General features: G+C 40.2%; 1 protein-coding gene across 7 annotated transcripts in view; it reads left to right on the forward strand.

Moving 5' to 3' along the window:
- Window positions 1-13,470, forward strand: part of BCAS3 (BCAS3 microtubule associated cell migration factor) — an 818,800-nt gene that overhangs the window by 278,604 nt on the left and 526,726 nt on the right. For all 7 annotated transcript variants that reach the window (XM_072136426.1, XM_072136427.1, XM_072136425.1 and 4 more), the window contains one exon: window positions 13,157-13,421. In XM_072136426.1, coding sequence (XP_071992527.1) covers window positions 13,157-13,421 — 265 coding nt within the window. The remainder of the gene's footprint in view (window positions 1-13,156; window positions 13,422-13,470) is intronic.

A 13,470-nucleotide genomic window follows, 5' to 3' on the forward strand; every position in this document is an offset into this window, starting at 1 on the left:
TCTTTGCATTTGTTTTACACATAAATGTCCTGTAGAAAATACATTTTCTCTGCGGACAGAACACTACTGACATGACCCTTTTCCTCACTCCACTAAACAGCTGGGTTCCCATGTGTACTAACATCCATTTTTGGCCTGTGCACATATTCCTGCTCCAGGGATTCATGCATACAAGGTTACACAAGAGGTTTGTGTAAACAGCTAATTTATCAGATTCTAAGTGTTATGTACACATTCCTCTTGTGCAGCATTAGGAATATGTTACATATTAAGTTTGAAATGCTCATTCTGGCACATTCATTACTAGTAGTCCGGGTAAATGCTCATACAGTACCACTTGAAGTTCATTTCTTTTTGTAGAATCATAATTATATCTTTTCTCATTTTCATAACATATCCAAAAGTGTAAATATAATTTAAAGACCCCCTATAGAAAAATAAAGGTTGGTTCAACATTAAATTCATGTTAAACTTTTTTGGATTGAGGGTACAGGTAGCCTTTAGTAGCCTTACAAGTGAACTAAGACGGTTTGCTGATCTCTGGAAAAATATTACCGTATATACTCGTGTATAAGCTGAGTTTTTCAGCACAAAAAATGTCCTGAAAATCCTCAACTCGGCTTATACAGGAGTCAATAGGCAGCCCAGCACTTAAAAAAAAAATATATATATATATACTCACCCTCCGGTGGCCCCGATGTCCGCGCTGCTCACCCGATGTCCGCACGGGTCCTCTTCTGTCTTCTATCTTGCTCTGTCTATTGTCTTCCGCAGGGCGCCGCCATGTTCTTCTCCGGCCGTTGCATAGTATGACGTCAGCAGCGGCCGCGTCATACTATGCACCTGTCGGGCGGGAAGAACAGGATACCCTCCGCCACACTCTTTGGGGGTTCTAGTTATTGATATGGCAACCTGAGGGTCTGATATAAGCCTCCGGGGCTGTCCATCGTAAATGCCTCTAAAATTGTGTCACAGATAGGGACTTAAAAGCACTGGGGGAAATTAAGACTATATAGAGAGACACTCTCTGGGGGTTCTAATTGTTACTATAACAGCCTGAGGGTCTGATCTAAGCCTCCGGGGCTGTCTATAGTAAGATCGTGTCACAGATAGGGACTTACAGGCACTGGGGGAAATTAAGACTTACGTTTAGAACACCAGTCTTAAAATTCTTCCTGCTGGCAGTCCTATTATCGTATTGACTTCTGGAAGCCTGGATTTGGACAAGGTGTGGAAGTCTACTCATGTTTCTCTGCCTCCCACAACTCCATGTCCCATATCGATAAGTTAGCTGGAGAGTGTGGATACAACATAGAACCAGCATACACAGTGTACTGTATATACAGTTCGATGTTCCAAACTATCGGAAAGAGGATTCATCAGAGAAAATGACTTTACCCCAGTCCTCAGCAGTCCACTCCCTGTACCTTTTGCAGAATATCAGGCTGTTCCTGGTGTTTTTTCTGGAGAGACATGGCTTATTTGCTGCTGTACTTGACACCAGGTTTTGCTCCAAGAGTCTCCGCCTCACAGTGCGTGCAGATGCACTCACACCTGCCCGCTGCCATTCCTGAGCAAGCTCTGCACGGCTGGTAGCCCGAAGCAGAAACACTTTTAAGAGACGGTCCTAGTGCTTGCTAGTCCTTCTTGGGAGCCTTTTTGGCAACAATGGAACCTCTCTCCTTGAATTCCTGGATGATGCAATAGATTGTTGACTGACGTGCAATCTTTCTAGCGGCGATACTCTTCCTTGTTAGGCCAGTTTTGTGCAGTGCAATGATGACTACACGTGTTTCTTTGGAGATAACCATGGTTAACAGAAGAGAAACAATGATGCCAAGAACCAGCCTCTTTTTAAGGTGTGCAGTGGTTTGATTCTTATTTAATCATGACAGATTGATCTCCAGCCCTGTCCTCATCAACACCCACACCTGTGTTAATGGAGCAATCACTGAAATGATGTTAGCTGTTCCTTTTAAGGCAGGTCTGCAATGAAGTTGAAATGTGTTTTGGGGGAAAAAATTCATTTTCTAGGCAAATATTGACTTTGCAATTAATTGTTGTCAAGCTGATCACTCTTTATAACATTCTGGAATATATGCAAATTGCCATTATAAAACCTGATGCAGTAGACTTTGTAAAAATTAACATTTGTATCATTCTCAAAACTTTTGGCCATGACTGTAGATTATATGTGTTCAGGGGGCAATAGAAAAGGGGAACGAAAAAGTTGTGAATGCTTAATATACTTTAAACATGATTATTTGAATATCATAAAAATTATCTAACCTAGGTGCAGCTAAATAGAAAGATGTAATTGCTGTAATAACAGTAGCTTCTGAAGAGACATCCCCCATATGTTGTGTATAAATTATAGATCTATATTATATTTTATTCTTATGACTCTTCAGAATTGAATTCCCCAATATGGTGTATCATATTTCTATAAGCAGAGGAATAGTATCGCTATATAGGCTATTCCCACTGACATGGGAAACTCTCAAATTGCAGTTATGGATCAGGATCAGACTGGGTAAAAACAGTCACACCTGGAATACCATGCAATGTAGCATAGAGACACTGTATCTAATGGGCCTCTATGACACATTCACACACTATTGGAGGTACCGCACAAAGCAGCGTTAGTAGATTGCTAAATTATACTGTCCAGAGCGTTGATTGTAAGTTGCTGCTCACTTTGTGTTAGACTATAGCTTTTTGCAGTCTTTTAAAACAGCTATCTGCTGTAGCTTCTATTATATTTAGCAACCGGCTACATAGGGAGGCTATATAGGGAGGAACTCTCAGCAGGATGTCTACCGGGTTTAATGACCAAAGTTTTAATTGTAGTCATCCCCAAGCCCTGGAAAGACCCCACACTATGCAAATTCTACAGGCCTAAGACATTAGGGTATTAGCAAAAGTCCTGGCCTGTAGGGTAAACTCAGTCATCCTGTCAATAATCAAGTGGTCTTGGGAACAGGTCCGCAGATTCCTATTTGATAAGATGGGAGTGGCAGTCCCTGATGACCCTAAGACATGTTTGCTATTGATAGATCCGGAGCTGTATAAGTCTACTGTAAAACGGGCCTTTTGGGTTGAGTGCCTAGTCACAGCTCACATGGAATTGTAAGGTGAAAATGTAAAGGCTGAGTCCTCTTCATAAAGAGATGGAGTTTGCTGCATATTGAAATAAGCATCCACCGCTAATACCCGCTGTCGGTGCTAGTAACAAAAAATAACAAAAGCAACATATACAAGCCACAAGATCAAACACATGAAATAAAATATGAAAGTACCCATCTATATAGCATAAGTGATTATCATAAGCAACTGTTACATCTGTGAAGTTTAGGGGGTAGAGTGGCAAGGAAGGACAGGGAGAGAGCGCTAATAGTGTGACACCTTTTTGAAAATAGTCACAGTGTATAAGAGAAAATGTGCTCACCGTGTGTGGTTGTGCTGAGGGTAGGCACAACACTACGTTCAGATTTTGCAGGTGCTGCCTTCAGATAGAGATCTCCTGTCTGTCGTTTGCCAAAGCGATACAGGAAATATAGTGGGTATTTAGAGAAGGTGGTCTAATCGAATGGCGCACTCTGGGGTATTGGTAAAAGATTTTTATTGATAATCGATTTATAAGGTCTTTAAGTCACAGCGCGTTTCGGGACGCAGGGACCCCTTTATCAAGTGGAAAAGACTAAGTACAGTAATGGTGGTGAAAAAAAGAGTTGATAAAATATAAGTGATAGTTCGAAATTATGGACATAAGTTGAAAAAAGATAGTTGTAAAAATTAGATAATATTAAAAATATCTTTTTGAGATATTTGCAAAAAAGATATATCTAAAAAGTACATATGAGAATGAATGGTTACATTTATTTATTGATTTAACCATTCATTCTCATATGTGCGCTGGTCTTCATTAATCCAGTGCACTATGCAAAATAGTGAGGCAAAATTCACATCACTATTAATATAAATGGGCCATTTTGGTTTTTTTTTATGTTTTTAGTGCATACTAAAAATATGTAAGTTTTATTTCATCGGCTCTTATGGAGTTGTAATTTGATATATTTTTCTTTGTGTAGGAAATTTAGCATTATGTACTTCAGACTTGACTCGGAGATAAAAAGATACAAATTAGTCTTATAAAGTCACTCCTTAGAGGAGACCCCTGGGATCTGCAGGGTGCAGGAGAACAATAATCACTGGAGGTATTAATGATCCTAGATTGCTGTCAGAGCTTTGTTTTTGCTTGATAGTGGGTCTTGGACCATAGTGAGGTTTTTACCCTTGTCTAGCATGAAACCTTAGTAAACGTGGTGCCTCACTCCTCCATATCTAGGCTATACATCCTCCGTTATTCAGGCATTTATAGAAATATTTGATTAATTGTATTAAAAGTTCATTTTGTGGAAAGTGTTTAAAACTTTTGGACTTAAAAATATAAGTTTATGAATTGAATTGTTCTTTGTCCAAATTGCAATTCAAAGGGGGATATTTATCAGGACCTCTGCGCACCGCCAGTGGCGTAGAGGCCCTGAAATAATCGCAAATGCTAGCTTATTGCTAGCTTTTGCGATTATTTTCCCCAATCCGCCACCTTCATGCCAGTGGGGCGTGAAGGGGCGTGAAGGGGGGGGGGCGCGGCCGGATGGGAGTGGGCCTGGGCCTGCGCACTCGCTGCTGCCGGCGACTTTTCATACGTGGAAAGTCGCCGGTTGCGTTTTTTTCTACGCCAGGCCCTGTCCATCCATTATTATCTCAGACTACCAGGCTTATTTCCACCGTAAATAAAGGAAGGGCATAATGGAACCTACTGAACACAGCTGTGAACTTAGATAAACTAGTATAAGTAATAGTAACAGAAAAAAGCTGTTATTTTATGTGTAAAACTGGTCTTTTTTTCTGGCTCCTATGTTCCTGCTAGTTTTTATAAAATGTCAATGTCAAGTAGGTATTTATTTTTAAAGGATTACTTCTGCAACCTTCATATTTCATTGATTAATGCACACAGTTCATCTGTCTTTTACTAGCATTGCAAGCAATGTAGAAATAACCCAAGTAAATATAAAAAAAAAAAAAGTTGCTCAAATCTTTTCTTTTCTCATCGAGAATACAACACCAGTGGGTAGTTCTCTCTATATTAGCGGTAGAAAAGAGAGGCGGCTTCTGGGACGAGATACCCTAACACCACTTCCGAATCCTTGGAAAGAGAGATGAGACAGATGAGAGATGTTGACACCAATGACAAGCATATAACATGCTCATCACTTCTACATCTCAGCTACGCACACATACTGTCAGCTCTACTGTATAACTCTCTCCCCCTCCCTGGATAAAGAACTTATCTGCCTGTAGGTTATTGATTCTTTCCATATGCAGTGATGTTGCCAAAAAGATATATTCATTTCCAGTACAATCACGCAGGATGATTAAGCGCATGCGCTAGCCAAAACGCTTCCGTTTAAAATTCTCTTTAACAACTCTGTGTTGGTCCCGGGCATCGCGATCTCGCGGGCACGTGATCTCGCGGTCACGTGACACAAATCACGTGATGCGCGATCGCGTGGCGCGACCTCGCGTTGTTCCGGCATCACCAGGGGAGGTACTATCTGACCCACGTGTACAATAGTGCAAGCTCCTATTGGCCGATAGATCATTTATCTTACGGCCCTCTAACACTATGACGCCACCCCCAGACGAAGGCTCATCCCTGAGCCGAAACGCGCGTCGGGGCGAGCGGCTCAGTCCAGGCAGAGGAACATATTGCCACCATACTGGTAAGGACCTTTTTCCATTACTGTGTAGGCTCCCACATCATTGGTATAGTACCGGGCACGGTAGACATTACCAGCCAGTACTTTAGTGGGTTCCTTTCCCGGGTTCGTTTACAGTCCGCCGTGTTACATACATATTTTTTTTTTTCCTCCACTGCCTTGGGTTCTGACCGCTATTTTCCCTGTGTCCTCACCACACTGTATCCATTTGTTTTCATGATTTGTCTTTTTATTGTTGTTGTTAAAAATAAAAGTATTTTAATCTTCAAATTTACATAACTTGTTCTGGTTACTCCTCTTTTCCCTCCGACTTTGTCTTGGGGGGATACTATTGGGTACTCTGCCTGTAGCTTGTAGCTCTCCTCACGATGTGTACATCCCGACAGGATCTCAATGTTTGTGTCGGTGTGTGTTGTGCTCGTCCTGGAATGCAGGGTGGAGGCAGCTAGAAGCAGGGAACAAAGAGACAAGCTCTGTGAAGCCTTAGGTAAAATGGCTGCCTAAGGTCAGAAGATCCAGACTCGTGTCTAGGGGCAACTAAAATTGTGTACACCAGGACTGATAGAGACATGTGTATTTGAGAATGTGTTATTTTGCAATCCTGCGTACATGTAAGAAACTTGTCTTTATGGGAATACCACTTTAACAACTTGCCACTTATTTTTGTGTTTCCATTTTTTCCTTCCAACCCTCAAAAAATCTGTATGAGCACATATTTTCTGCGTAATAAATTTTACTTTCTAATGTCAGTATTTAATGTCCCCTATGATTTGTAAAGCACTGTGGAATTTGATGACCGTATATAAATAAAGATTGTTATTATTCTTTGGGTCAGTACGATCATAGAAATATCACATTTGTATAGGTTTTATTATGTTTTCATGCATTATAAAAAATTAAAACCTTTCGTACAAAGGATTTTCTTCTCTATACCATATTCTGATGGCATTTTCATAATTACAATTTTGGAGACTGTACAACTTTTTTATTCCTTTTTATTCAATTGATTCAATTTGTTGTGTAACGGCTAAGAAGTGGTGCTTTGGACATCTGGGCAGCATTTTTTGTTATGTTTGATACCAAATATTTGTGTAATTTTATGTGTTTATTTTTATATACAAAGGGAAAGGAGGGCGATTTAAACTTTATTTATTTTATTGGGGGTCATTAAAATCAGGGGGTCAGAATATAGTTTCCTTTTATCTGTTTTATAACCAGTCTGCAGCTAGTTAAATATCTTAAACACTAACTGATGAACAATCCCTTTGGTGACTTTCACTTTAATTTAGTAACCACTGAAAGTTTTTTATTTATCAGCCATCTGTTGTCAGAAGTCCACATGCAGTCAGTGTTTTTTTTTTTTTCAAATGAAGGTTTTTATTCAATTATTATTATTTTTTTAAATAGCACTAAAATGTCAACCAGAGCAGCTCCACAGTTAACTGCACTCAGAGATCGAATTGGCCCAACGGAAACTGATTTCTGGGCTGATTTCCACGGGAGAATGTTCTGGGTATACTCTGCAATGTTCTAATAGGTCACTGTGCAGGAAGGTAGAGAAGGTTATCCTCCCCATTTCCAATTTCCATTGGGGAATCCTGTGTTATCCGCTCCAGTTTGATTATCGAGGAATTGCTGATAACACATCAAGTGAACTGAACTCTTAAAGCTTATCTATAAGATTATTTATAATTAGCCTTAATTTATAATTAACTTTTCATTTAAAACATTCTAAGTTATGCTTGTATACAGTCTTACTGCAAAACTCTTGTCTGTTAACCTCTAAAACTGTGTTGACCTCAAGCTCTCCCATTATGTTATTCACGTGTCCATGCAATAATAATTGCCGTATTACAGCATTCACTAAACAGAGCCAAAAATTGTCCTTTTCATCTTCCTATAAAGTGAACCAGCACAGAAATGGTAAACACTTGGCAACACTTTGAAGCTGTATGGGAGCATTCGACAGAACAATATATATTATATATATATATATATATATATATATATATATATATACATATATATATATATATATACATATAACCGCGCTTTAGAAAGAGATTAACAAAGTTTAACATATATGGCACTGACTAAAAAAGAAAAAATATATATATAAATAAAGGTTGGAAAATAAATTGCATGTCCTTAACAATTTTATTTTAGTATGCATTGCGACCTAAACTGAAAGCTTAATCAAAATTGTTGGGATTTAGGAAGAACAATATCTAGAGGCTTGCCATCCACTGTTGTGAACAGACATATCCGGGATACAGGAAGGACCATTAGTGGCTAATCTGTTTGCAGTTTTCTTACAAATATAAGCAGTTATATGTTAACAAAGCTTGGCAGGGACAGCTTGGAAAGCAATTGTCTATACATAGCCATTATTTCATATAAACATTTGTCATGATCTATGCAAGTTTGCATGATAAATGTGCTGTATTTACAGTAAAAAAAATGTTTTGGTTTCAAAAAGTTATTGGTGATTTTGTAAAGAAAATCCTTTAGAAACAACAAGATTACAAATTAAAGATGTTACCGTTTGTTAAATAAATGCACTGCCTTGCTAATATGTCTTGTTCTGTGTCTTAAATATTCCAGAATTGTGGTTAAGTAGTTCTTGTAGCTGTGTCATCATATACTTCATGTGATGGCTATTCTCATTATCAACAATTGATTATTTGAGTGCTGATTAATTGTGAATGATGTACAGTATATGACATTTTCTTCGTATCAGCTGTGCAGTCGTTCTTGGGTACTTGTAATTTTTATGTTATTTGATTTGCTCCTTTTGGTCATTTTTTTCAAAGGGACTTTACCCCACTACTTCAATCTCAACTAGTGTACAAAATTACTTTTCTACAATTCCCATTTTTATGTAAAATCTTGCCTATTTACCTATAAAAATTCCCAAACATGTGAAAATAAGCAGAGAAGTGTCATGTTTCACCTGAGATGAGTCACTTTTAACCCCTTAACGCTCTGCGCCGTAGCTCTACGGCGCAGAGGTATAAGGGCTGTATGAAGAGGGCTCACGGGCTGAGTCCTCTTCATACAGAGGTGGGGGTTTTTGCATATTGCACAAAACCCCCACCGCTAATAACCGCGGTCGGTGCTTGCACCGATCGCGGCTATTAACCCTCTAAACGCCGCCCGCAAAGTCGCAGGCGGCGTTTAAAAGACGGCGGCGCGTGGGCGCCGCCATCTTTTTTTCGATCGCCACGCCCCCGAACGTCATCGGGGGGCGGCGATCGGTTGCTATGGTAGCCTCGTGTCTTCTTTTGACACGAGGCTATCTGGCAGCTGCAGATTCGTTACAATGAGCCAGTGGCTCATTGTAATGAATGTGCTGCAAAAATACCATATATTGCAATACAGAAGTATTGCAGTATATGGTAGGAGCGATCTGACTATCTAGGGTTAATGTACCCTAGATGGTCTAAAAGATAGTGAAAAAAAAAATAAAAAAAAAAGTTTAAAAAATAAAAAAAATTAATAAAATATTAAAAGTTCAAATCACCCCCCTTTCCCTAGAACGGATATAAAACATAATAAACAGTAAAAATCACAAACATATTAGGTATCACCGCGTCCCAAAATGCCCGATCTATCAAAATATAAAAACGGTTATGGCCGGCGGTGACCTCCGAGGCGGGAAATGGCGCCCAAATGTCCGAAATGCGACTTTTACACCTTTTTACATAACATAAAAAATGAAATAAAAAATGATCAAAATGTCGCACAGACCTCAAAATGGTAGCAATGAAAACGTCGCCTCATTTCGCAAAAAATGACCCCTCCCCCAGCTCCGTGCGCCAAAGTATGAAAAAGTTATTAGCGTCAGAAGATGGCAAAAAAAATTTTTTCTTTTTTGTACACATTCGTTTAATTTTTTAAAATGTATTAAAACACAATAAAACCTATATAAATTTGGTATCACCGCGATCGCACCGAACCAAAGAATAAAGTAGGCGTATTATTTGGAGCGAAGAGTGAAAGTCGTAAAAACTGAGCCCACAAGAACGTGACGCACGTGCGGTTTTTTTTCAATTTTTCCACATTTGGAATTTTTTTTCAGCTTCGCAGTACACGGCATGTTAAAATAAATAACATTACGGGAAAGTAAAATTTGTTACGCACAAAATAAGCCCTCACACAGGTCTGTACACGGAAAAATGAAAAAGTTATGGATTTTTGAAGTTGGAGAGCGAGAAATGAGCCGGAAAACCCTCCGTCCTTAAGGGGTTAAAGGCTTGAGGAGAAGCATCCTTTCCAACCTAGAACCAATTGGTGTCATATTATAGATAAGAATCTAATCTTTCTTATTTTGCATCAGGCTTGTGGATCTATCATCTATAAAACCAGAGACACAGACATTTTTTTTTTAAATCAGAAACTTTTATTGCTTTTGCTGATAACACAGATATACGCATTACAAAGATCCAACATTCAGTACATAGTAATACAAACGTATGTTAGCAGAAACACATATAACATATTCCCTAAGTCCCCCCACCCCCCTTTCCCAAAACCCTTTGGTCTGTCAACTCTCCCTCAATCCACCATATCGTCTCACATCCAATACAGTCGCAAATATATTAGAATATCCCTTACTGCCCCAATGCCCTTGCCAGATTCAGCATAGACCAACCTGTCTGCAGTTCTTCAGTTGCCAAGCATGGAAACTCCACCCATTCGGACCACTGTTTTTCAAATTTTTTGAGATTACCCCTTTTTTGATAAACTTTCATCTCCATCCATATAGTTTTATTGGTCATAATCCAACCAATGCCTAGCTATACTTTTCCTGACCTGATAGAGAAATTTTGCCGCAGCCAATCGTTCATTTTGAGTCCCCTGCTGTCCATCCATGCAGCTCAGTAAACCAACCTTAGGATCATGAGGAAGCCTTATGTTATACACCCTATCTATTAAGTCCTTCGCCTCCTTCCACAAGCTCTCTAGTGTAGCACAGGACCAAAACATATGCCATCCGTCTGCTCTCTCTTCTGGACACCGGGGACACCTTGTATCCTCCCGCAATCCCATTTTTCATACTACATATGGGAGCAGATTTATCAAGCTGTCTGAAAGTCAGAATATTTCTAGTTGCCCATGGCAACCAATCACAGTTCAGCTTTCATTTTACTAGTGCTCATGAATATTTTAAATGGGAGCTGTGATTGGTTTCCATGGGCAACTAGAAATATTCTGACTTTCAGACAGCTTGATAAATCTGCCCCATGGTGTCCTATACACTAAGAACATTAAGAACAGTTGGGACCTCCTCTATGTAACATTCATCGATAAAATACTAGGAGAACTTGTTACCTCTGCCCACTCCTCCTCCGATATTTCCCCAACTTCCTCCTCCCATCTCCTTTTAGTCTCAGCCATAGGGTCCCCCAGTACCTTTGAGGGAAGAGAACCATACAGCAGGGAGATTATCCGCTTAGTCCCCTGTGCCTTAACTACACCCTCCAACACTCCAATAGATCCTATTTCCAGGGAATCTGATTGAGCTTGTGTCTGTAGGGCATGTCTCAACCTTAAGTTGAACCAAAACTGTGGTAATTCAAAATCCTCCCGTAGTTGTTGGAAAGACTTTAAGACCCCTTCAGAATACAGCTGGCACAAGTAGCGCACCCCTTTGCTACACCAACTTTGCATATCCTCCAACATAAACATTTCATAAAGACGGGATTATCCCACAAGGGCGTATATTTAGTACAATTTTCTATTCCCAACCAGCCTTTACATACCTTCCATACTTTTTGCAGCAGGCCCAAAGTCGGCCTACGTCTAGGCATCCCCTGAAACCGTTTTGCCTCAAATGCAGCTATCGGCCCATGTCACCTCCCAAGTGTAGTAAAGTTTTCGGCCAATCAGTCACCCTTTCCTCCCTGGCCCAACCGCTCATATGTTAACACTGCTCTGCTAAATAGTGCACCCATAAATTAGGCAGTTCCAAACCATCCTGATCTTTGGGGAGTTGCAATTTTTCTAGCTTAATGTGTGGAACAAATGATGGAACCTGCGGAACCAATACTTAGGGATCTACACTGGGGCATTGTGCAAAATGTAGAGCAACTGTGGCATCAATATAATTTTTATTAGGTTGGTCCTGCCGAGAGCCGAGAGGGGCAACTTGTTCCAAACCTAGATCCTATCCTTAAAGGTCCCCAATAGTGTCTGTAAGTTCAACTCAATATAATCATCAACCTTCCTGGTAATCTGGATCCCTAGATACTGAAATTCTGCTACTATAGGTATATCTTCCACCGAGAGGGCCGGCAAAACCATCTGGTCAATCGTCATAAGAACAGACTAAGTCCAGTTGATCGTCAGTCCGGATTATCTCCCAAACCGTACAATCCTATCCAACACCACTGGCAAGGTACAATCTGCCTCTGTCAGGAATAATAAAATGTCATCCGCATATGGCGCTATACGGTCTTCCGTTGTGCCATACTGAAATCCCGACAACTCCTCACTTTGACGGAACATACAGGCTAAGGGCTCAATTGCCAATGCGAACAAGAGTGTCTAGTACCCCTCTTGAGGTAGAAATTAGATCACAGAGACACAGACATTTAAAGAAACATTTGCACACCTGATCTTTATCTGCAGCTATAATTTCCAATATTTTAACTGCCTGTTACTGTACTGTAACTTATAGAACCACAAACCTGATTAAGTTTGATTGATTATATTCTTATCCTTAATATGACACCAAAAGGTGTGGGTACTTTTTAAACTAAGTTAAAGGCATCTATAATGAAGCCACCTTTGAAATCTACCTTCACTCTGCCTAGTTACACTGCGTAGGGACGGGACACATGACCTTACTGCACATGGCAGGGATAGAAAGGATAGTTTGTGCAGTGAGCCGACGGCCATCATGAGGGGGAGGGATCCAGAGGGAGGATGTGGGAGCCGCAGTCTTGAATAGTGATAAGCCGGAGAAACATGCTAATTAGGAAGCGCACGTTACCTTTTGAAATGCGGCCTCCCCCAGGCCTTCAGTAGGACCTGCTGGCAGAGTGCCAGGTAAACTTTACCTGTGAATATTACAACAACTATAGACCACTAAGGTATGATAAGACCATCCACGTCTGAGGGTCTATCGGAATGTGTCCGCATACAAATATAGCCTTCTGGTGACAGGTTCCCTTTAATTCTTGTTGCTGCAGTTTCTTCTGTTCCTGAAGAAGTTTGTTAATTTTAATGAAATATTATTATGATAAGTGAGATCAGGCAAACACAAATGTCCTACAATTTGTTTAACCTTAACAAAAATCATTCACAGTGGCATACCTGGTATTGACTGCTTTGATGTTCTGTGTAATTGTGGTACGTTTCTTTTTTAGGTGCAGGACATCTGCTTCAGTCATGACTGCCGATGGGTGGTGGTTAGCACTCTTCGTGGCACTTCCCACGTATTCCCAATAAACCCATATGGTGGTCAGCCATGTGTCCGGACACACATGTCTCCTCGCGTGGTAAACCGCATGAGTCGTTTCCAGAAAAGTGCAGGTCTGGAAGAAATTGAGCAGGAGCTTACTTCAAAGCAAGGAGGCAGATGTAGTCCTGTGCCAGGTTTGTCCAGCAGTCCGTCTGGCTCTCCCTTACATGGTGAGTATATTATCACTACAATTCTACATGTGTGGGCATTTAATATAGT

This window comes from Engystomops pustulosus, chromosome 2 (assembly GCF_040894005.1).
Source record: "Engystomops pustulosus chromosome 2, aEngPut4.maternal, whole genome shotgun sequence".
NCBI classification, from domain to species: domain Eukaryota; kingdom Metazoa; phylum Chordata; class Amphibia; order Anura; family Leptodactylidae; genus Engystomops; species Engystomops pustulosus.